Source organism: Ictidomys tridecemlineatus, chromosome 8, assembly GCF_052094955.1.
Source record: "Ictidomys tridecemlineatus isolate mIctTri1 chromosome 8, mIctTri1.hap1, whole genome shotgun sequence".
NCBI classification, from domain to species: Eukaryota; Metazoa; Chordata; class Mammalia; order Rodentia; family Sciuridae; genus Ictidomys; species Ictidomys tridecemlineatus.
Window position 1 is genome coordinate 54,859,431 of NC_135484.1, and position 26,812 is coordinate 54,886,242.

Here is a 26,812-nt window from a genome sequence, read left to right on the forward strand (position 1 = left end):
AACGCAATTACACAAAAGTTTAATGCCTGTTACTATAGATACTTTTTTGACTTTCTTTTCCCCACATTTTTAAATGGTGCATTATATTTGTACATAATCTTGGGATTTATTGTTACATAATAATTTATTGTTACATGCCATTTTGGATTTAAAAAAAAAAAAAAACAAGTAGATCACACTAACCCCCTATTCTTCTTCAACTTGCATTCTATGAATCTCCAGTAATCATGGGTACCTTTTCCTAGTATCAATTTTTGAACATAGATTTTTTTCAAGTATATATGAAATAAGCTCATTCATAAAAATATCTTGGGTAGATTTCCTTAATTTAATTAGCCAAAAACTCGTTAACTATAGAAGTATATTCCAACTTCAATGGTCATTTTTGTATTATAAAATACTAGGATACAAATTAATACTTTAATGGTTTATGGGGGAAAGCCACAATTCTATTCTTTTCAATTCACGAGTTCAGTCTGCTACTTTTGTTCTTTTTTGTTTCTTTCAGTCTTAAGTATTAAAAAGGCAACTCATAAATAAGGACATTATCACACTAACAAAGGGTTAATCCCTCCAAGGCTGACTCAGGTGACAACTCAGGGAGGTCAGTGAGGCATACTGACCTCCAAGTCTCATTCAGACAATTTTGCACTCTGAAAGCTCTAGTACTAAAAGTTATAATGAACAAACTGACAAATCAATCTCACTAAGTATGAAAGTTATAGCAGGAGAAAACAGCAAATATCCATTTAGCAGGCTAGTCTATCAATCCTAATACAGGTGGCTGGGCAAAGGCTGAACACTGCCATATTTTATCTCAAGGTTATAAACAATTTTTTTCTAAAGTTTGTAAGTAGAGATCACACCATTAGAATATTCTACAATTGTTCACTATCAGGGTAAGTATTCCTTCTGGGAAAATATTTCTTTAAAAAAAAAACATAAAAGAGGCTAATATACAGTTTATTTTTTTTTTTTTACATTTTCAATAAAGGATACACAACAGTTGAGAAACTTAACAACCAAGTAGAAGAAATGGAGTCATTATCTGAACTTTAATTATCTAACATTAGAATCTATCAATATATTGCAAAAAAACAACATGCAGTATTGTACAGAACATTTCTCATGGGAGGATTATTTTAGATTTGTTCATAATTGTTCAAAATATCATATTGTTCAAAATATCAGTTGGTCTATTAAACTAATTGAAAACCTCATAAAATAAGTTAATGAAATTCACATTGAGAATTTTTTAACTTTAAAATTTATGAATTGTATGCATCTTTTAAGAATCGTTATGGAATGAACCAAACAAAATGGTTTCTAAAAGTGTAAGTGATGGAATGAACAGTTTTTTACCCAATATAAAACAGTGGTCTGGAATCTAATCAAATAAGAATAGCAAAGCTTGCCAGACAATTTAATCTTCAATAAAACCAAAAATGGTAGTCCACTTGAATTTAACCTAAAAAAAACTATTCTTCTGATCAAAATATCAGTTGGTCTTCTTTTGCCTTTAACCATAATAATTTTAACAATGTCTAGAATGCAATGGGATTGTATTGAATGAATATTAGTCAATGAATGTACAGTTAAGACAGGTTATTCTTTTAAAGTGTATGAAATTGAAGATATTTCTAAGATAGTTGATCCTAACAAAACTGACATTCTGAAAAGTTATTTGAGGGTGGGGATTGTGGCTCAGTGGTAGAGCATTTGCCTGGCATTTGTGAGGCACTGGGTTTGATTCTTAGCACCACATATAAATAAATGAATACAATACAATTCCATCAACAACTAAAATATATATAATACTTTAAAAAGAGTTATTTGGTGGGGCTGTGGTTGTGGCTCAGTGATAGAGTATTTGCCTAGCATGTGTGAGGCACTGGGTTCAATTCTCAGCACTACATATAAACAAATAAATAAATAAAAGTCATTCAATAACTAATAAAAATTTTTAAGAGAGTTATTTAAAATCTGGACCACCTTCTTAGCTTTCCTTCACCAAGCTGCCTCCTTTCCACCAACCATTTATCCAACAGCCTCTTGAAATGATACTTTCTTTGAGACCTACTTATGAATCTGTGCTGACACAAGGGTTTCATCTCATAAAACAGGCACATTGTTTCAAATAGCTGTTTGTCCAAAATATGTTATACAGATTGGAGGTCAGCAAACTTTCTGTAAAAGGTCAGATAGTAAATAGTTAATATTTTAGGCTTTCAAGGTCACTGATCTCTGATTTAGCTACTCAACTCTGCTACTTCAGTGTGAAAAGAGCCAGGAAATACATAAACAAATGAACACAAAGTTTTCAATAAAACTTTATTTATAAAAAAAATAGGCAGCAGGCTAGATTTGGCCACTGGCTATATTTTCTGACCCTGATAATTATTATCACAGACTACTTTAAAATACTCCAGAAATTTAGGAAAAGTTTAAAAGAGAAAATTAAAATCACCTACAATCATATTATTCAGAAAAAGTTTCAACTATCATTTTAAGATATTTATTTCCAGTATTTTCCCATGTATGAATTATTTCTATAGTTGATAAGATAATTATTATGCTATTACATCTTTCACTCATATTATCTTTGATTATTATTCTGTATTATCAAAACTTTTAGCCAGATGTGGTGGTGCATGCCTGTAATCCCAGCAGCTTGGGAGGCTGAGGCAGGAGGATCATGGGTTCAAAGCCAGCCTCAGCAACAGCAAGGTGTTGAGCAATTCAGTGAGACTCTGTCTCTAAATAAAAATCAAAATAGGGCTGGGGATATGGCTCAGTAGCTGAGTACCCCTGAGTTCAATCCCTGGTACCCCTCTACCCCACAAAAAAACTTTGGGAACATTCTAAATAATGATGCTATATCCCCTCATGTGAGTGTTATATCATCATTTAATCAACTGTTCCTCTAAACACATGTGAGAAATATGTAACAAAATCTCTGTGCTTATCATTGCTTTTTATATAGTTATATTTATATCTTTTGTATCTGTGGTGAAACATAGCTGTGAGTTCCAAAAGAAAAGAGAAAAGAAGAAAAGAAAGGTAGGTAGATAGACAGATGGCTATCCTCTTTCTTTCTTTCTTTCTTTCATTCTTTCTTTTTTTTGAGGGCAGTATAGACATGTGAGTGTGTGTGTGTGTGTGTGTGTGTGTGTGTGTGTGTGTGTACTGGGAATTGAATCCAGGCCTCAAGTGTGCCAGGCAAGCACTCTACCACTAAGCTACATTCCCAGTTCCTTCTAAAATTTTATTTTGAGATGGGGTTCCCATAAGTTGCCCAGGCTAGCTTTAAACTTGTACTATTTCTGCCTCAGCCTCCTGAGCAGTGGAAATTATGGGTGGGTGGGTACCATCATACCAGGCTTCTTTCTTTCTTCTCTTTATAATTGAAAACAAAGAGATGGCTGGGGTGTAGCTCAGTGATAGAGCATGTGCTTTGCATGAAAAAGGCCTGGATCCAATACTGAGTACACGCGTACACACACACACACACACACACACACACACACACACACACAGAAAATCTAAAAAAGAGACTTATGTTTGTGGCCAAGGCAGAGAGATTGGAACAAAAGGATTTTGCCCTCTTGTCATAAATCACTAAGACACCAGACAAAACAAATGAGACAATTAATAGCAGACATTACACAATAACTAGCAAAAGAAAGCAATCCCTGAGGTATGAAAAATAAATCAGGCAAACACTACATTTTCTATAGCTTTGTATCAATATGCAATTTCTAGCCTGCAGTACAATAACCTAAATGAGTTAAGGAGACAGTAATCAGAGTTTGGAGAACATGAAAAAGTTGAAATTTGCACACTAAAGCTCAGTTCAAGAGGAAGCTATGCAAAGAATGATATCTGCATAGGGAATGTTTGTAATCTTTGAATATTAAGTTATACATGTACAAGCTGAAACTCCACAAGACTGGACAAAGAACAACTTAAACAAAACCAGGAAATATAAGCATTCTGAACAACCAGACCGGAAAAACTTCTCTGAATACCAAGGAATTCAGTAGAAAGCTTAAAAGGGTCACACCTGGAAGAAGGGCTAAAACAGGCCTAGAGTTAAGGCTCATCTAGCTAGACCCTAACAAAACTTAAAAACAAGCTTTAAAAGGAACAAACTGATCTGTAAGAAACTTAATCACTTACCACAATAAAATTTAACACCTTTAAAGGAAAAAACAGAGATCTGATGTACTAATCATTATGTCCAGCATCCAATCATAAATTATTAGACTTGCAAAAGCAACAGGAAAATAGGAGTCATAACTTGGTTGGAGGATTAGACAGACCATAGAAATAAAACCAGAAATGACAAAGATAGGGCTGGGATTGTAGCTCAGTGGTAGAGCGCTTGCCTAGCACATGTGAGGCACTGGGCTTGATCCTTAGCACCACATGAAAATAAATAAATAAAATAAATGTATTGTGTCCATCTACAATAAAAATAAGGAAAAAAAAAAAAGAAATGACAGAGATGATGGAATTAGCAGAAAAGGACTTTTAATTAGCTGACTTATGCTTCTGGGAATACAGAAATAACACTTTTCCCTATCCTTCCTGCTATAGGTGGGGAGTATGGATAATTTAAAACCCTGAAAATTATGCATAAAGCACACATAAGAAAGCTGTGAAAAGTGGAAAGAAAGGCAAGTAACTACAGACCTTATGAAACAATGACCTAAGAAACAACAGGATGGTGACTTCCGTGAACTGCTTGTTCATTCATATATCCCAGGGTTGGAACTGAAGAAAACAGCAACTCAGAAATGCCAATGAATATGGCCAAATGAGGGTCCAACAAGTGAGCTGTCTTCATCCAAAGGACAGGAAAGGGGTAACTTAATGAGAGAAAACATTTGGACAATAATTGCTCTACTGCAGTAAATACCATAGAGGAAGCTGTGACTTCACCCCACACCCACCATACCAGCAAAGACTGAGGGGAGTCTAGACTTCCACCCTTGCAATGCTGTAACTAAACACCTCAATACCACTGCCAGGATGACATCAGAGTAGGTCAAATAGGAACTGGAACTTTCAACCTAGCTAGCCAGTACTAAGCATCCCTCTTTGGCCACAATAGCAACAGAGAAATGTTGTCCAAATCCTCTTGTCAGTAGTAACAGAAGTACTTCCCTAACCTTCATTCAGGTGTCAATAGAGGCTAAGAAGTGAGCTTCTATCTATCTACCTACACCTGGCAGTAAACAAAGCAGAACTCTCCTTATCCTGAAAGACTAGTGTCCAAAAAAAACAGCTAAAACAGGAAGGTTAAGATCCCCAAGGAAGATATAGAATTTGAATACAAACACTTAGAAAGATGATCAAGGCTCTTTGTTGTCCCAATTCAAGAGAATTACATGTAGTGACAGCCACATCCCTGAGACATGGGTGAAAGTTGGAGTACTGGGCTCCTGGTCACCAGAATTGCTTTTAACATCTGGCTAAGTGGGTTATGAATTCCCATTTTTACCCCAAATACAGTTCATAACCCACTTGAATCAAATGTATGAAAGGTGATATGTCAAGAGCTTTGTAATGTTCTGAACAACCAAAAAAAATAAAATAAGATAAAATAAAAAGAAATTCTAGAGCTTAAAAAGTAAAAAAAAAAAAAAACATCTGGCTAAACAGATGTTGTCACCATCAATGACTCCTTCATTGACCTTGACTACATGGTCTACATATTCCAGTATTATTCCATCCATGGCAAGTCCAATGGCATAGTTAAGGATAAAAACAAGAAATTTTCATCAACTGAAAGTCTATCTCTATTTTCCAGGAACAAGATCTTATTGACATTAAATGAGGAAATGTTCGTGCTGAATATGTTGCAGGGTCTACTATCTAGGAGAAGGTAGGAACCAAAAGGGTCATTATCTCTGATCCTTCTGATGCCCCACATTTGTGACAAACATGAACTAAGAGGAGTACAAAATATAGTCAGCAATGCCTTCTGCACCACCAACTGTTTAGCCCCCTGACCAAAGTCATCAATGACAATTTTGATGGACTCATGACTACTGTCCATAAACATCACTGATACTCAGAAGACTGTGGATGGCCCTCGGGAAAACTGGCTTGTTGGCCATGGAATTGCCCAGAACATCATCGCTGTGTCTATTGGTACTATCAAGGTTAGGAATAAGATCATTACTGGCATGTGCCCACCTCACAATGTATTATTAGTCATGGATCTGACCTGACATCTAGAGAAAGCTGCTAAATATGATGGCATGAAGAAGGTGATGAAATGGATGCTGGAAAGCTCCCTAAAGTGCATCTTGGTCTCTGCTGAGGATCAAATTGTCTCCTTCAACTTGACATTCTTCTTTGATGTTGGAGCTGGCACTGCCCTCAATGACTGCTTTGTCACTGAGTTGGCAACAGCAATAGGATGATAAACATGGCCCACTTATGGCCCATATGGCTTCCAAGGAATAAGAGCCCTCTGGACCACTGGCCCTGGCAAGAGCACAAGACAAATTAAGAGACTCTCAGCTGCTGGGAAGTCCCTGCCCTAACTCAGTCCCCCAACACACTGAGAATGTCCCCTTCTTACTAGTTTCTATTCATATCCTGTGAAAAAAGGTTTGGGACTACGGAGCCCTACCTTGTCATGTACTATCAGTAAAGTTTGCTTCATCCCAAAAAGAAAAAAAAAAAGATGTCAACATTGCTAAGCATATGGAAAATGCAAATTAAAATTGCAATGATACCACTTCACATTCAGGATGGCTATTATCAAAAAAAGAAAGAAAATAACAAGTGCTGGCAAAGGTGCAGAAAAATTGGAACCCTTTTACATTGCTGGTGGGACTATAAAATGGTATAGAAAATAGTATGACAGTCCCATCCCCCTCAAAATTAAACATATAATTACCATATAACCCAGCAATTCCACTTTGGGGTATATTTACAAAAAAAAATTGAAAGTAGGAACTCAAACAATATTTATACACAAGTGTTAGAGCAATTTTATTCACAATAGCCAAAAAGGTGAAAACATTTCAAATGTCCATTGACAGATAAATAGCTAAATAAAATGCAGCATATACATATAATGAATTATTATGTAAAAAAAAAAGAATGGAATTCTAACACACGCTACAACATAAAGAAACCTTGAAGACAGTATTTTCTAATTTCCTTTGTGATTTCTTTAGCTGATAAACTATGTAGAAATATATATTTCTAAACACAACAAGAATTTTCTACTTATCCTGTTATTATTATATTCTTAATAAATGCTTGATTGCACAATTTCCAAGGAATATACTCTATGTGAATTCAGTCTTTCAATTTGTTGAAACTTGCTTTATAGCCCAACATGTGGACAATTTTGTAAACATTCTCTGTATTCTTCAAAATAGTATTCTCCAGTTGTTGTGTATCAAAATGGATCTGTCTATCCATCTCTCTCTATCAGGTTAGATTTGTTAATTATGCCGTTCAAGTATTTATTGTCACATATTGTTCACCACTAATCACTGAGAGACTTGTGGAAAGCATTATTCAATATAAATGTAAATTTTTTTCTCTTATGATTTTGTCATTTGCCTTACATATTTGAAGGCTATGTTATAAGTTCCCTGCAGTATTGAAATGAAAAATATCCCTTGTGAATGGAATTTTTTAAAATCATTAAGGAGTAATATTTCTTTCTTTCAGGTGTATTCATAACTGCCTGTTCAAGCATTTTTATCATGACTGCTTTAAAATCTTTATTAGATAATGCTAACATCTTTGTCATCATTGATTGATGTTGTCATAAATTGTCTTTTTTACATTCAGTTTGAGATCCTCCAAATTTTTAGTATGAGTGATTCTCAATGGAAACTTGGGGATATTTTCTTAATTTGTCATAAAATTGTAAAACTTATTTTTTTCAATGAAACCTATTATTTGAGAAAATATTCATAACATAAAATTTATCATCTAAACTATCTTATGTTCAATCCATTGACATTAAGTACATCCATGGTGTTGTATAATCTGCATCACTATTCTAGAACTTTCTCACCATCCTGATCAGAATCTCCATTAAACAATAACTACCCAGTCCTTCTTTCTCCCAACTTGTGGTTACCACTATTCTACTTTCTGTCTTTTATAAGTCTATCTTTTCTATGGCCTTATATAAATGGATCACATATTTGTCCTTTTGTGTCTGACTTATTTTTCTTAATTCTTTCAAAGTTCACTCACATAGCAAGTATCATTTTTATGGCAGATGGATACATCACATTTATTTATTTGTCTATTCATTTATTTATCTATTTTATTATTATCTATGGCTTTTAACAGTGTACTCCTCCTCCTCAGCATTCTTACTATCTTATGAAAATATCATTATTCACTAAGAGCTTATGTAAGTTGTTATTTTTGATTACCCCAAGCAATAAGTCACAAGCTTCTGTGGTAGATTATAAACAAGTTCTCATTTGGTTTATAGAGAACTTAGTGGAAAAATTGATGTTACAATATATTTTTTCCAAAAATATATTTCAACCTTGTTTATAATCTCTTTTATTAAACTAAGATCCTCATTTAAGACTGACTTCTGTGCATTTCTTAGTTGGGTCAAAATGAAGGTGTAACGCTATTATCTGTGAACAGGCAAAATGTTATTTAAATTAATGTGAAACAACATTTTCTTACAAAGGAAATGTCATAAGGCCAAACAGAAAAGCTCCAGAGAAGTGAGCTCATTTTCATTTCATTGATCTGATGATGTTTTCTTACACATAAGAAGTCTTCTGAATAAATTAGGCATTTCAAATCTTTTTTTTATCCAATCCCTGGAATTTCAATACCTGGAAATTTCAGTTCATGTTCAATTTCAAATTGTATATTATTCATTTTGGTTCATGTTCAATTTCAAATTATGGATTATTCATTTCTGATTTTCCTTCCTCTTAAAAATATTAGGTTGGGAAAGGAAAAGAAAATTAAGTTTAGTCTGTACAATTTAGTTCCCTTTGATAGTGCTATTATATACTGAAGTTTGACAAATGATTAGCCAAAATGCTGGGTAGGGAGAAGGTTTAAGGCAAAAAAAAAAAAAAAATTATAGCCAAAAAGTTCCCTGAGAACATCTTGATTTGTTTTGTTCTGTGTGCCTTCTCTTTTTATATTTTGTACATTTTATGTTATACAAAGATACTGTCTTTAATGCTTATTTTTCTTAGTTTCCAGGTTTATATGTTGATATCTATATATACCATATTACTTTGGATTCCTACTATGGATAAAACAACTCAAATCTACCTTCTCTCTATATGCAAAACATGAATATCAGAGGAAAAATTACTAATAGCATAAATCTTCCAAAAGTACTTTACCTACATCTATAAATATGTTGGGAGAAATTAGAATCCTTAGGAAGCTAAAGTTGGTCAAGGGAACAAATGTTTAAATTCTCCTAAGTATAGCATAGAAAATAAAGTTTGGCATCAACACTAATTTCAACTAATGGACATATATGTATCAAAAAGATTGTCCATGTCCTTAGAGTATATGAAGATAAATATTTTAACTTTCCTTTCTTGGTAGAATTTTGGGGATTTTAGTTTTTGTTTACATATGACTTTATTATTTCCTCAGATACTTTGATTATGGACTGGGAAAAATTATGTACCTGAAATTAAGGGAATCATGTTTTGGCACATACCTGTACTTCTTTTTAAAATATTTTTTAATTATGGATGGACAATACCTTTATTTTATTTATTTATTTTTATGTAGTGCTGAGGATTGAACCCAGTGCCTCATACATGCTAGGCAAACGCTATACCACTGAGCTACAACCCCAGCCCCGTACTTCTTTTTGGTACTACATACTTCACTTTCTGTATGTGGTACATTTTATATCCTCCCCTAGATTAAATGACTTAAAAGCAAAAAAACCAGCCTATTTTCTAATTATATTATGCCTATTGTGGCACTTTGCACATAGTAGGTTTTTAATAAACTTTGGTTGACTATGGAATTATTGAACAATCATGTAAAAATTACTTAAAATTAACAGTAAAAATGGAAGCTATTTTATTCTTAATCATATTGTAATGAAGACTATTTTAAACTCTTTGCAGTGATGATACACACAAATATTTAAACTATTTATGTGCCTCAACTTGACATAATTTCATGATAACTTGATGGCAATCACATTTAAATATATTAGAATATTTTTGTAATAATGCTATTCTAGAATAGCAACTTTAATAGCTGGGAAAACATGTTAATAATGGCCATTAACCTGAAGGAAACAGGGAACATTAAATATTTTTTCAGAAATAAATGTATAAGATTAAATATTCCACTATAATATTTATGAGCAAACCTCAAATTAAAATCTATAAAATGCAAACCATCAAATGTTTCAGTTATAGAATAATTTAGACTATATTTTGCAATTTCTCCATGTACATATGGGTGAATACTGTGTAAAAAAATTCATTTTCTTCTTTGGTGTCTTTTACTATCACTATTTAAATACCAAAATGAATTCTGCTTGAATGCAAGACCAAGGCAGTCCTGTAGAAGACCTTCTATCGATCAATATGATCTCAGTGTACACAAGCAAGTTATTTTCCTTACCTTCAGGACAGCTATGAATGGTACAAAGTTAGCCCTTTGGAGTCCATTTTTATAGAGGTCTGAAAGAAACAAATGATATTAACTTTTTACTTAGTTCAAATCATAATGTTAGTTTTTTCAGTCTGGCAAATAAACTCTCCACTGATTTAAAATAAATTTTCAAAAAGATAAAGGAGCAAATTTTTTTAAAAGGTGATTTCTATTAAAATATAACACAAAATTTGCTATAATTTTGATAAAAAAAATAGTCACAGAAAGATGAAAAGGCATTCAATCAAATTAGTTTTAAACACAAAGGGCATAGTTGCATATGCCCATAATCCCAGCTGCTGGAAGGTTGAGGCAGGAGGATCACAAATTCGAGGGCATTCTGGGCAATTAATCAAGCTCCTGTCTCAAAATTAAGTTTTAAAAAGGGTTGGTGATGTAGCTCAGTGGTAGAGCACTTGCCTAGCATAATTGACATAGCTCTTGGTTCAATACCCAGTAATTCTCCCACCCCCATCACCAAAAATTAGCTTTAAGCAGTAATAAGATATAATAAAAGAATTTGGAAGCGATCCCTCCCGAAATCCTAACTTAATAGCCTAATATAAGAAGGTGATATACTTAAAAAGTATCTAAAACTGGAATACATAGAATTCTATTGGGAAAAGAATCATAGTCTTATTTTCTCAGTCTTTAATACAAATTTTCAGTAAAGAATTAAAATTTGTTTACTAAGATGAGCCTTTTTAGAAAACACATCAATAGAATTCCACCTGTATTTGTATCAAGGTTACATATTTGTCATCAAGGTAAAGATATGTCACTTTAAATGAAACTGTTTAAAAATTAAAACTCTAATTTCTATTCTCAATAAACTGTAAACAATTATATCATAAATAGGTAGTATTTACTGGTTTAGAAAGATGCTTTCCAATAAATATATGTGTACAATGTATATTTGTTTACACGTACAAACATACTTGTCATGAATAAACAACTAAAAAGGGGAAACAAATTTTAAGCACTGCATTATTCCTTTTTAAGTTTGTTTTTGTAGATGTAGATGGACAGCATGCCTTTATTTTATTTGTTTATTTTTATGCAGTGCTAAGGATCGAACCCAGGGCCTCATACGTGCTACACGTGCTAGGCAAATGCTCTTGCCACTAAGCTACAGCCCCAGCCCACATATTATTCTTTTAAAAGGAAGACTTCTTAGAAAAAAATGTTTAAAAGTTTGAAATTTTATTGCATAAGCCAATCTACAAAGTTATTAGATCTTTGAAAAAAATATAAAAATAGATATAGCAGGGGCTGGGGATTCTTGCCTAGCATGCTAGAGGCCCTAGGCTCCAACCCCAGCACTACACACACACACACACACAGGAACAGCGAAAAGTGTTCTCAATAATAATAAATACAAGTTAAATTAAATTGTATCTCATTCTTTTTAGTATGGACTTATGGGATCTTTTCTATATTTCCTTATTTGCAGAAAATGTGTTAAATATGATAGATTTCAACTGCCACATTTACTAATGGAAATAAAATATCATTAAGAAATATTTATTCTCTTTAGAAAAATGTTCATCATAATATCATTATAGTGAAGAAAGTATTTGCATAAGCTCTTTGGTTAATTAAGGACTAGAAGCTTCAATTCAGTTTCATTTAATATTTCATTTAGGGATACTGTAAAAGATAAATAAGGTTGGTCAGGCTGTTAAGATTTCAAAATTCAAAATAAGATATTTTCTTTCCTTATAGTCAATAATTCTAATGAGTAAAATGGGCAAAATGTAGGAAACAGGTTTAAAGTTAAGTATATTCATAGTCTTCCTGTACCTACTAAGAGTTTCTGGGAAAGGTACATAAAAGTATTGCTGTATGTGAAGAGTTAACAACCATGATTGTCAAAAAGTGGTAAAAATTTTTAAATAAGATAATTTTTAAAATATACCCAATGTTTATGGCAGCTTTACTCATAATATCTAAAAACTTCAGTTTTTAATAATAGCTAAAAACTGGAAGCACTCCAAATGCCTATCATTAGCGACAAGATAAACAAATTGTAGGATATCTGTATGATGGAATACTACTTAGCAATAAAAAAGATAAAGTATATACCCAGCAAAATAGATGAACCTCAAAACAATAACAGAGTAAAAGAAACCAGACCAAAAAATTGAGTACATATTGTGTGCTTCCATTTATATAAAACTCTAAAAAAAAAAGCAAACTAATCAATAGTAACAGAAAGAAAATTAGTGGTTGCCTGAGAGGAGGAGGACAAGGTTGACAGAGATGAAAAGGGGGCAAGAAAACTTTTGGGGGTGATGGAAAAGTTCACTACATGATTATGGTGACAGTTTCACAGATGTGGAGGTATGGCACTATTTTTAAAATTGTATCTTTTAAATTTGTGCTATTTGTAGTGTATCAAGTATATCTCAATAAGCCTTTTTAAATTTGTATTAGAAAAAGTATATACAACACTATTGAACATCAAAATACAATGTTATAGAATTAAAATTAAGATATTACAATAATGAAAGTTTTGGTTAAGGTAATTGTTTGGTTTGTAGAATAACATCTTTTTATGACATATAAGGCCCTCTGATGTAGTTTAACAAACATGCACCTTTTAAAATGTTAATGACAATGAGACAGATAAAGGCTTACTCATAATGTTCTTGATTAAAAGATTTTCACTCATCGCAAAGTTAAAGTAGAATAATAATGCTTTTATTTATTAGAGACTTAATTTTTTAAAGGGTTAACTTTTTAAAGCTCTGCCTTGGCAAAGATACATAATTTAAAACTTTATACTCTGAGAAGTATTTTCTAAACAGAATTCTAAACAGAAATTATTTGGCTTGAAAACCTTTAGGGTTTTATAGGACACTTAAGTAAAAAAAGGATTGTACTCATTAAATTGAAGAGTTTCTCTGCAATTCAAATAACATGCTAATTATCAATGCAATAGATCCATCTTCTGAAATGTTATTTGGCTACCAAAATTTTTAATATTAGTTGTTTAATATTATTGTTGTTAGACATAAAGATTTTATAATACGTTGATATCAACGTTTGTCATTATTTACTAAATACTATTTAAAAATTTAGCAGTTCTTGCCTATGATTTTTTAATGCTCTCTGAACAGAGCTAAATGAACACTTGGTCATATAAGACAGAGTACTGGAATTATGAGACATTCAATTTGTAGAGAATAGCATAAGGACCTCTAAATTCTTCACAGTGAATGACTATAATAATACTTACAGATGAAATGCATGCAAAGAGGATTTTTAAAGTAATTACAAGTACATAAATACTTCGGAGATGCACATGGATATGCAGATCTTTTCCTTAAAAATCCAAGTGTCAAAACCCAGAGGGTGAATAATGCTAATTTATATATGTGTAAATCAGTTTAGGGTAAGAAAAACATTTAAGGCAGGTAATTAAAAAGAGTTTTCCTATAAAGTAACATAGAATAATTATATGGTTTTATGGAGTCAATCTGATTTATCCTTCAAGATATTCTTATTTTATTATAGATTAGAAGAAAAGGTCATCTTTAGAACATTTAAACAGCAACAGCTACTTAGCTTCTTTGAAAAAAACAACTAAAGTTCAAATAATATTACTAAATCTGAAGATAATATAGCTAATTAAATGTTCCTATTTGAGAGTATATTATTCTTTGATATTCAATTCAATATATAATCATAATTCCTACTATTTTTCTACACTGAAATGAGTGCTGAAGACAAAAGATAAACAAAAAGAGAAACTAGGATTTACAAAGTCCCTATTAGAAGCCACGCAAGTTGATGGACACCTCACACAAATCATAATAACCCTACAAAGCAGATATTTTTATCTCTATTTTATAGATAAAGCAACTGATATCCAGGGTTTTGAAGATAACTGGCTGAATTCCTAGCCAGGAATTGATAGACCTAAAATTAGAGCCAAGGACTTTGATAATACTAAAATTTACAGACTTTTTCAGAATCACTGTGACCAGTGGGCTTATGATAGTTGACAGACATAATCAGATTGTAAATATGATATGAATTAAAATGGGAAGTCATATATAAGCCTAATACACAAAGCAGGAAACTTATAATTTTATCTGTGTGTTTAATGACAGCTTTATAGAGCTAACATTGGAACTGGACTACATTGGAACACTGAGAAGGTGCTACCAATTAGAGAGGATAAAAAAGAATTCTAGGCAGCAGAATCAGCATGAGCTTATGACTTCCTCTACCTTTGCTAATACTACGCTGTTTAAATGGCAATTTTTTGTGTGTGGTAGACCAACTTTCAGAGTGGTCCTTCATGATCCTCAACAAGTGTTCACAGCTTTGTGTAAACAATGGACACCAGAAATAGGAAAGTTATCTCTCAGAATATCGAACAAATGTAATGAACTCCACAACTACCCCCAGCTTAGAGCCTGTGGCAAATTTATAGGATACTGTATAGGGATGATGGCAAACTAAGGCAGAGAAACATGGACACAGGGAGTGAGAGAATCAGAGAAAAGAGAATGCCCAGTGACAGAACATTGAAGATCACTGAATCCCCAGCTGAGTTCTCATCAGCAAAGGGGTGTGAGGAATTACCTGAAGCCAAAGAATTATCTAAAAGCATTTGAGGAAACGATCACTGGAGTTCACAGATGGCTGAAAACAGTGTCGTTCCCACCAAACTGCCATAATTCATGACACATTTGGTTAAGTATTGAGAAAGGATGATCTCAATAGTGAGAAAAATTAGTCCTAGAGTAAATGCTCTCTGGTCCTACCACAAAAAGTTTAAAAGCAATACTCAAAAGAATCAAACTGCTAAGAGAACAATACTCATGGGAATGATTAGGAATAAAAAATATATACAAAAAATTTTTACATAATATCAAAGTACTTAGAAGTTTAATGAAAATTATAAACCTATAGATCTAAAATGCTCAATAAACTCCAAACTTGGTGTAGAAGACTACACCAAGGCACATGGATAATCACACTGCTTCAAAATCATGATAAAGAAAAATCTTATAAGTAGCCAGATGCTGGGTGCAGTGGGGGTGCACACCTGTAATCCCAGCTTCTCAGGAAACCAAAGCAGGAGGATCATTGAGCCTAAGAGTTAAGGCCAACTTGGGCAATGTAGCAAGAGCTGTCACAAAAAAAGAAAGAAAACAAAAAATAGGAGCCAGAAGGGAAAAGGCACATACATATATACATACAGAGGAATAAAGAGAAGATTGATTGCATCTTCATGTTGGAAATAATATAGGTGAGAAGTTGGCAAAATAACATGGGAATTGCTTTAGAGATGGCAGGAAAAAGAACTCCATTCCATCAATCCTACAAATAGTCCTATCAATTAAATTCACTTTTACTCAAATAATAATTGCTAACCCTCTACTTCCATGTTTCAAAAGCTTATAAGAGTGGTAATGGGAATCCAAGGAAATTATAGGCTCCCAAAGGTCTCTTTTTTAATGACCCATAGAAGTGCTAATTTTCTCTTTTTTTAAATTTGTTTTTAGTTGTTGATGGACCTTTATTATATTCATTTATTCATATGTGGTGCTGAGAATTGAACCCAGTGCTTCACACATGCTAGCCAAGTGCTCTACCACTGAGCCACGACCCCAGTCCCTAATTTTCTATTTATAAAATGCTACATAAAATCTTGATTACAAAATACTGTCATCCATATGTTTAAAGGTCAAACACCAATGATGTGGTTTTTCACATAAGAGATTCTTTTCATAATAGAAGTCAATGGACTTAAATATCATAACTGCAGTCTTCAGGGCTGGGATTGTAGCTCAGTGGTAGAGCACTTGCCTAGTACGTGCAAGGACCTGAGTTTGATCCTCAGCACCACATAAAAATAAATAAAGATATTGTGTCCAGGGGCTGGAGTTGCCGCTCAGCGGTAAGGCACTCACCTTGCACATACAAGACCCTGGGTTTGATCCTCAGCACTTTGTACATGAAGAAGATCCGATAGCAGAGACTACAACCCTCCTGTTAACTTCAACTATCTATTTCTTTGTCAAGTGTGAGTGACTGAGGCTCAGATGACAATAGTTTCCACTTTGGACTCTAAAGGTTGTCCTCAGCAATACGAAGTCTTTATCATAGATAGAGTGTTGGTGTGAGTGGGTGACTTTCTTCAACTAATTTCTTTAAAGAGTTCATTTAAGTTCCTTGTGGATTTTGTGCTGTTCTGTAGAAAAAAAATTGCATGAATGAGTTGGCAGTCCTTAACATCTTTCTCCATGACTTTTCTTTTGCAAAAATAACACATTTACTTCCTGCCAACTACAAAATTAGATAGGCCTTTCTATTAAAGATCTTTTAATCAATTCCTTAATGTTGATATCACTCATGATTACAGCTGTTGCTTACTAGAGAAGTACATTGGCGGTAAGGCAGAAAATCATCTTTACTCAGCCATAGTCCAGTTTAGGAATTTATATAGTTTATTTTGCCCTATGGCTGAACTGATCATAGGACCAAAACTGTCTTCCACAAAACACCTATAATACCTTTCTGTAGGAAACAAACTTCAGCTCCATGGCCTGGAAGTCAAGAATACAAGCCTACTACTGAGGAGAGAAAAGCTGAGCCTTGCACAGCATTGTCTGGGGGCACCCGAGGTCCAGTTTAGGTGTAGGGCAAACAGAGGAGACAACTGCCCATTTATCATTACTGACCAATACCTGCCCATTAGCAGTCACACAAGACCATCTCTACAGCTGAGACCACACTGTGACTTCATAGTCCCACTCCTCTGCTACTTCGGGAAGCCAGCCAAGACACCTGACCTCCCTTCTACCTCAGAATTCATCTTCACTGTAAAGGAAAAGCCCAGCTTTTCCTCAAGTCTATTTAATCTGATATTAATAAACCCACTCAGCCTTTGTATCATTACTGTTTGTATGCCACATCTTTCTACATTCAATTACATTCAATCTATATCTTTCTTTCTGTTTAAAGTATATTTCTTGGTTTTTTTAATATATTTGAAAATCTTTACCTTTTTATTGGTATGTTTAGTTCACAACAATGAATAGTTACATCTATTATTTTGTTATGTATTTTCTATTTGTCCTGTGCTTTTTTCTTTTCCTGCCCCTGCCCCCCTTTTTAATTACTTGAATATATCTTAAAATTCCTTTTTTTTTTTTAATATTTATTTTTCTTAGTTTTCGGCAGACACAACATCTTTGTTTGTATGTGGTGCTGAGGATCGAACCCGGGCCGCACGCATGCCACGCGAGCGCGCTACCGCTTGAGCCACATCCCCAGCCCCCTTAAAATTCCTTTTGAATTTAATCTATCAGACTTAATTTTAATTGTTGTTCTATAAGGGCAACATACATTCTTAACTTTTGTATTTGTATGTGTGCTTGTGTATTACGTGTCTGTGTGTTGCTGAAGATTAAACCCGGGTCTACCCATATATAAGGCAAGTGATCTACCACTGAGGTATATACTCAGCCCACACATCCTTAACTTTTTGTACTCTACTTGGAATTATTATACCACTTCAAAGAAATGTAGAAACAGTATATCCATGTAGGTCCATCAAACTTCCCTTTTATGCTATTAGTATCATATGTCTCATATCCATATACATTATAAACTCTACAAAAGAATGTTTTAATTTATGTAAAATATTAGAAAAGCAATTGTAAAATTATGTAAAACAATCGAGAAACCCCATAGCTAAGAATTCTTATTTATTTATTTATTTATTGACACAATACCTTTATTTTATTTATTTATTTTTATGTGGTGCTGAAGGTCAAACGCAATACCTCACACATGCTAGGCAAGCACTCTGCCACTGTGCTATAACCACAATCCCCCATAGCTACCAATTCTGATGCTCTTGTTTTCTTCAGGACCCAGGATGCCATCCAATATTATTTCCCTTCCACCTAAAAAATTGTTTTAGAATCTCTTGTAGTACATGACAGATGGTGATATCCTCTTAGTTTTCTTTTATCTAAGAGTGCATTGTTTTCATTCCTGAAAGTTTTTGCTGGATATACAGTTCTAGGTTGACAGTTATCTCCCCTACATTTTAAAGATGTTGTTGCACTGTTTCTCATTTCCACAGTTTCTAGTGGAAGTCACGAGATCCTAATAATGGTTCTTCTATATTTAATGTGTTTTATTTTCCTCTGGCTGCCATCTTGATTTTCTCTTATCCTTAGGTTTGTAGCAATTTCACTACTCTAGAAAAGGTTTTCTAGTATTTATTCTGCTTAAATAAGTTCCCAAGGTTTTTGAACTTATAAATTTATGTTTCCCCTCAGATTTAAAAATGTTTCAGTCAGGGCTGGGGTTGTGGCTAAGCGGTAGAGTGCTCACCTAGCACATGCAAGGCCCTGGGTTCAATTTTCAGCACCACATAAAAATAAATAAATAAAATAAACATATTATGTTCAACTAAAACTAAAAAAATAAATCAAAAAAAGAAAGAAAGAAAGAAAAAAAAAAGAAAGAAATGAAAGAAAGAAAATGTTTCAGTCATTATTTTTTTTTTTCAATTTTTTCAAATTTTCCCCCATTGTCTTTCTCCTTGCCTTCTGGGATTCTAATTACAAATATAATGGAAAGCTGTTCACAAATTCCCAAGGCTCTGTTTTCTTTTCTTGTGTCATTTCCTCTCTATTCTATTTTTTAAATGTATTTATTTTTTATTCCAATTTGTTATATATGACAGTAGAATGCATTACAATTCATATTATACATATGGAGCACAATTTTTCATATTTCTGGTTGTATACAAATTATATTCACACCATTTGTGTCTTTATACATGTACTTAGAGTAATGATGTCCATCTCATTCCACCACCTTTTCTCTTTTGTCTCTCTCCCTTCCCCTCCCACCCTTCTGCCCTATCTAGAGTTCATCTAATCCTCCCATGCTCCCAACCCTACTATGAATCTGCCACATTATATGTGAGAAAACATTTGGCATTTGGTTTTGGGGGATTGGCTAACTTCACTTAGCATTATATTCTCCAACTCCATCCATTTAACTGCAAATGCCATGATTTTATTCTCTTTTATTGCTGAGTAATATTCCATTGTGTATATATACCCCAGTTTCTATATCCACTCATCCATAGAAGGACATCTAGGTTGGTTCCACAGTTTAGCTATTGTGAACTGTGCTGCTATAAACATTGATGTGGCTGTGTCCCTGTAGTATGCTGATTTTAAGTCCTTTGGGTATAGACCAAGGAGTGAGATAGCTGGGTCAAATGGTGGTTCCATTCCAAGTTTTTCAAGGAATCTCCATACTGCTTTCCAGATTGTTGCACCAATCTACAGTCCCACCAGCAATGTATGAGTGTGCCTTTTCCCCCACATCCTCGCCAATACTTATTGTTGGTTGTATTATTAATAACTGCCATTCTGACTGGAGTGAGATGAAATCCGAGAGTAGTTTGATCTGCATTTCTCTAATTACTAGAGATGATGAACATCTTTTCATATATTTCTTGATGGATTATATATCTTCTTCAGAGAAGTGTCTATTCATTTCCTTGGTCCATTTATTGATTGGGTTATTTGTTTTTTGGTTTTTTGTTTTCTTTTTGGTGTTATGTTTTTTTGGGTTCTTTATATAGCCTAGAGATTAGTGCTGTACCCTGATGTGTGTGTAGTCAAAACTTGCTCCCATTCTGTAGGCTCTCTATTCACCTCACTAATTGTTTCTTTTGCAGAGAAGACACTTTTTAGTTTGAATCCATCCCATTTATTGATTCTTGATTTTAGTTCTTGCGCTATAGGAGTCTTACTAAGGAAGTTAGGGCCTAATCCGGCATGATGGAGATTTGGGCCTACTTTTTCTTCTAATAGATGCAGTGTCTCTGGTTTAATTCCAAAGTTTTTCTTTGATCCACTTAGAGTTGAGTTTTGTGCATGGTGAGAGATATGGGTTTAATTTCAATTTGTTGAATATGGATTTTCATTTTCCCAGCATGATTCGTTGAAGAGGCTATCTTTTCTCCAATGTATGATTTGGCAAAAAGGCATATTTTAAATTCTAAAATACTTGATTGCATATGCCCCTAGTTATCATAGCCACAGAAGATGACATTACCACTCAGTATCTATAAACCAAGGACAAAATTATGATTTATGCCCAATTTAGCTGGGCAAGGAGGCACATTCCTAAAATCCCAGTGACTCAAGAGGCAATATAGCAAGACTTGGCCTCAAAATAAAAAAATAAAAAGGCCTGGTGGATGTAGCTCAATGGTAAAGCAGTCCTGAGTTCATTCAATTGCCACTATAATAAATGAATAGATAGATAGATAGATATACTCAATTTACCATTTTGATCAATTTTTCTCATTTCAAATATTTCTCTTGTATAAATGCACTGTAAGTTCCTACTCCCCAAGGGGATTTATTTATCTTTTCACCATTTTACTCTTGTATTCTGGAAAAGTTTCTTAAGTTAGTTTTCCTGAATCATTATTTCACTTCCTCTAGTTTTAATTGTATAGCTTAGCACTTCAAATGCTGATTTAATTTTAATTAATTTAATATCTTCTTATTTCATTTAGCTTTCTTTTACTTCCAATGATCTTTAGTAGATAGGTTTTCAGCTCAATCTATTGTCTACTTTCATTCTAGATCTTCTGTTACACAAAGTGTCTTTTCCTTATTTTTAAAGAACACAAACAGAAACTTCCTAAAACATACTTCTCTTTGTTCTGGTAGATCATGTGTTAAAAGGATGCTGTTCTTCCACTTTTTAATAATTATATTTAGTGCTCCATTCCTATGGATCTGATCCACGATCTTCTCTGCCTCAAGAGTCTTAACCAGATTATTCTATAAAATATAAGATAATACCACTACAAGAGATTTGCAGTGTTGTTTAAAGTATATTAAGGGGGCTGGGGTTGTGGCTCAGCGGTAGAGGTGCTTGCTTAGCATGTGTGGGGTTCTGGGTTCGATCCTGAGCACCATATAAAAATAGTAAAATAAAGGTATTGTGTCCATCTGCAACTGAAAAAGATTTTTTAAAAAATTAAAAAATAAAGTATATTAAGTATATTTTGAACTTGAAAGATGGTAAGGAAATGTTGAGGGCCATAGCTCAGTCGGGATAACGCATGGCATTTTGCCAGAAGGGAGTGGTTGAGAGGTGGCACCAGCGAGCCATTGAGATGATGATGGTTATGTTAAGCTGTGTATTCAATTGTATATAGACCTTTACTGTCTAGCAAAAGGGTGGCTCTTGGTGCCTTGGGCGCCCACTACTTTGGAGTTCCCGTTGAGTTCTCCAGGGGTCCGGGAGGGTTGGCGTGGAGCCCGGTGGAGAGCTGGGAGAGTTCTGGGGGAGTGTGTGTGGAGTGCAGGTGGAGTTCGGGCAATAAAGTTTCCTGTTTGAACATACAAGTGCTTTGTGGCGACTTGGTGATTTGTGCCCAGCCAGACTTCGGCAAGGAAAATCCTTACAAACCAAAAAACCAGGAAGATAAAACTAAAATAATGATCATAAGCTGATACTTCTGGGGTTTTTTTAGCATTTCCTCTAATAACTGGAACAAGACAGGGATGCCCTCTTTCAACACTTTTTGCTTAACATAGCTCTTGAAACTCTAGCCAGAGCAATTAAACAGATGAAAGAAATTAAAAGGATACAGATAGTGTAAGAGTAAAATTGAAGTTAAAGTGTAAAAGACCAGGCATTGTAAAGTTTCTAAGCTGCTTCTAAACTGCAAAGCCTGGGTTAAATTCCTGAGGCAGTTAAGACAATGCCCTACTGGCCATTTAGTTGATTTATAGCCTAGGACCCTGTGCAGCTTGTCACGTAGGCATACAGGGCCCAAACCAATCAGTTTAAATGTAACCCCCTCCTTAGGAAAGACCTATGACTCCAGCCCGCCCTGTTCCCACCAATGAATGTACTAATCAAGTCTAAGAATTATTGTTTGATTTTCCCGAGGTGTAAGGTGATTTGTTAAAGGAGACTGTGATGTATACAAAGCCCCCGCCCTCCCTAAAAAGTGGACTTAAGCATTGTTCAACCCCTGCTCTGGGCTCTGGGCTGCTCTCCCTTCTTGAGTGAGCACAGAGCCCCAGTGTGCTGGACCAATAAATCCCCTTCTGCTTATTGCATGAAGTCAGTCTCTTGGTGGTCTCTTCCTCCGACGCTTCGCCGGTGCCTTACAATAGGAAAAGCAGAACTCAAACTATTGCTATTTGCCTAGGACAAAATTACATACCTAGAAGATGCAAAAAATTCTACCAGAAAACTTCTAGAACTAATAAATGAATTCAGAAAAGTAGCAGGATATAAAATCGACACCCATAAATCAAAGGCATTTCTTTACATCAGTGACAAATCCTCTGAAAGAGAAACAAGAAAAAGTACCCCATTTACAATAGCCTCAAAAAAATAAAATAAAATAAAATACTTGGGAATCAACTTAATGAAAGAGGTAAAAGACCTACAATGAAAACTACAGAACACTAAAGATAGTAATTAAAGAAGACCTTAGAAGACGGAAAGATCTTCCTTGTTCTTGGATAGGCAGAATTAATATTCTCAAAATGATCATACAATCACAAGCACTAAACATATTTAATGCAATCCTAATCAGAATCCCAAAGACATTCCTCATAGAAATAGAAAAAGCAATTATGAAATTCATCTGAAAAAATAAGACACCCAAAATAGACAAAGTAATCCTTAGCAAGAAGAGTGAAGCTGGTGGCATCACAATACCAAACCTTAAACTATACTACAGAGCAACAGTAACAAAAACAGCATGGTATTGGCACCAAAACAGACTGGTAGACCAATGGTACAGAATAGAGGACTAACCTACAAAATTATAATTATCTTATATTAGACAAAGGTGTGAAAAACATATATTGGAGAAAAGATAGCCTCTTCAACAAGGGGTGCTAGGAAAACTAGAAATCCACATGCAGTAAAATGAAATTAAGCCCTTCTCTCTCACTATCCACAAAACTCAACTCAAAGTGGATCAAGGACCTAGAAATTAGACCCTATGCCTAATAGAAGAAAAAGTAAGCCCAAATCTTCATCATGTTGGATTAGGCCCTGACTTCCTTAAAATACTCCTATAGAGCAAGAACTAAAATCAAGAACCAATAAATGGGATGGATTCAAACTAAAACGCTTCTTCTCAGCAAAATAAACAATCAATGAGGTGAATAGAGAGCCTACAAAATGGGAGGAAAATCTTTACCACACGCACCTCAGATAGAGCTTAATCTCCAGGATACTCAAAAAACTTAACACCAAAAAAACAAATAACCCAATCAATAAATGGGCCAAAGAACTAAACAGACACTTCTCTTATTAAGACATACAATCAGGGGCTAAGGATGTGGCTCAGTGGTAAAGTGCTTGCCTAGCATGTGTGAGGCACCACATATAAATAAATAAAGGTCCATCATCAATTAATAAAATATTAAAAATCAAGAATATATATAATCAATCAACAAATATATGAAAAAATATTCAACATCTCTAGTAATTAGAGAAATGCAAATCAAAACTACTCTCAGATTTCATCTCACTCCAGTCAGAATGGCAATTATTAAGAATACAACCAACAATAAGTATTGGCGAGGATGTAGGGGAAAAGGCACACTCTTACATTGCTGGTGGGAATGCAAATTGGTGCAGCCAATCTGGAAAGCAGTATAGAGATTACTTGGAAAACTTGGAATAGAACCACCATTTGACCCAGCTATCCCACCACTCCTTGGTATATACCCAAAGGACATAAAATCAGCATACTACAGGGACACAGCCACATCAATGTTTATAGTACCACAATTCACAATAGTTAAACTGTGGAACCAACCTAGATGTCCTTCAGTGGATGAACGGGTAAAGAAACTGTGTTATAGATACATAAGGGAATAATCTTCAGCATTAAAAAGAATAAAATCATGGCATTTCAGGAAAATGGATGGAGTTGAAGAAGATAATGCTAAATGAAGTTAGCCAATTCCAAAAAACCAAATGCCAAACATTTTCTCTGATATGTGGATGCTGATCCATAATGGGGATGGGGGATGGGGTGGGGGTAGCATGGGAGTAATAAACGAACTTTATATAGGGCAAAGGGGAGGGAGTAGAAGAGAGGAGGCATGTGAGTTGAAAAGATGGTGGAATGAGATGTATATCATTACTCTAAGTACATGTATAAAGATATGAATGGTATGACTCTACTTTGTGTACAACCAGAGACATGAAAAATTGTGTACTATGATCTATATGTGTACTATGAATTGAAATGCATTCTGCAGTCATGTATAACAAATTAGAATAAATAAATAAATGTTTTTTAAAATTTTAGTTGTCAATAGATTATTTATTTATTTATTTATTTATTTATTTATTTATATGTGATGCTGAGGATTAAACCCAGGGTCTCACACATGCCAGGCAAGTGCTCTACCAGTGAGCCACAACTGCAGCCCCACTTTTGGGTTTTATCAATACATCATCAGAGGACAATAAGGCTAGGATCCAAGCAAGGTATGAATTGGAGGATGAGACAAGGAAAAATAACGATATACAATAAATCCTCTTTGGTGCTTACCCCTTCTGCCCCAAGTCTTACTTCTTTTCTTTCTTTTCTTCAACACAACTTTCCCAGACTACTCTATTCCACAGCTATTTACTCTCCTAGGTTCCAAAATTCTGTTGTTGCTCTTATCAATTATATTCTATTAAAACTAAGTTATTTACTAAATGTTACTCATCATTTTATGTTAAAATCAATAATTAATTTGTCTGTAAATTAACAATTAAATTATTAGCTGATATGAGATTAGGATATGATTGTAATCCACATCACCAAAAAACTAAAAATATATTTTAAAAAAATAAGGTTTAACTCCTACCCCTCAAGATTTTTTCTGTACTACCCTGAATCCTGCTCCCCATCACTCTCCAGCCATACTAGCTACCTTTTTGGCTTCTCCAAAAGACTATACCCTCTTTCTCTGGCCATTTACTTTGTCTCACCTCTCTGCTAGGAAGTTTCTTTCTCCAGCTATTATAGCAGTCTAAGAATAAGTTCTACTTGGGGGGCTGCAGGAGTATTGGAGATTAAAACAGTGGTGCTTTACCACTGAGCTACATTCCAAGTCCTTTTTATCTTGAGACAGGGTCTTGTTAAATTGCTGAGGCTACCCTTGAACTTATGATTCTCCTGCTTAGCTTCCCAAGTTGCTGAAATTACAGGCATATGCCTCCATGCCCAGTAAGTTCTATTTTTTATAAAAGAAAACTGTCTGGGGTCTGGGATCAAAAGCTACCATCTTTTTTAACTAATTTTTAAAAATTTATATATGACAGTGGATTGCATTATAATTCATTTTACACTATAGAGAATAATTTTTCATATGAAAAAACTTAAAACTTTAGATAATGATGACCATCACATTCCACCATCATTTCTAACCCCATGTTCCATCCCTTCCCCTCCCACCCCTCTGCCCTATCTAGAGTTCTTCTATTCCTCCAATGCTCTCCTTCCCTCCCTACTAGACTATGAATCAGCCTCCTTATATCAGAAAAAACATTCAGCATTTTTTTTTGGGGGGGGGGGATTGGCTAACTTCACTTAGCATTATTTTCTCCAACTCCATCCATTTGCCTGCAACTGCCATTATTTTACTCTCTTTTATTGCTGAGTAATATTCCATTGTGTATAAATGCCACTTTTTTTTTATCCATTCATCTACTGAAGGGCATCTAGGTTGGTTCCACAATTTAGCTATTGTGAATTGTGCTGCTATAAACAATGATGTGGCAAAAGCTACCATCTTAAGAAAAAACTGGATACTTCTTTTTTTTTTTTTTTTTGGTGCCAAAGATTAAACTCAGGGTACTTAACACTGAGCCACATCCCCAGCCATTTTTTTATATTTTATTTTGAGACAAGGGGTCACTAAGTTGCTTAGGGCCTTCCTAAGTTGCTAAGGCTGGGTTTAAACTCACAATCCTCCTGCATGAGCCTCCCAAGCTGCCAGGATTTCAGATTTGCATCACTGTGTCTGGTTGGATACAAAATAATATTTTAGTTGTAGATGGACACAATACTATTTATTTATTTATTTATTTATTT

General features: G+C 34.2%; 1 protein-coding gene across 5 annotated transcripts in view; it reads right to left on the bottom strand.

Moving 5' to 3' along the window:
- Positions 1 to 26,812, bottom strand: part of Afg1l (AFG1 like ATPase) — a 203,010-nt gene that overhangs the window by 83,659 nt on the left and 92,539 nt on the right. For all 5 annotated transcript variants that reach the window (XM_078019531.1, XM_005330144.5, XM_040283168.2 and 2 more), the window contains one exon: positions 10,636 to 10,694. In XM_078019531.1, the coding sequence (XP_077875657.1) occupies positions 10,636 to 10,694 (59 nt within the window). The remainder of the gene's footprint in view (positions 1 to 10,635; positions 10,695 to 26,812) is intronic.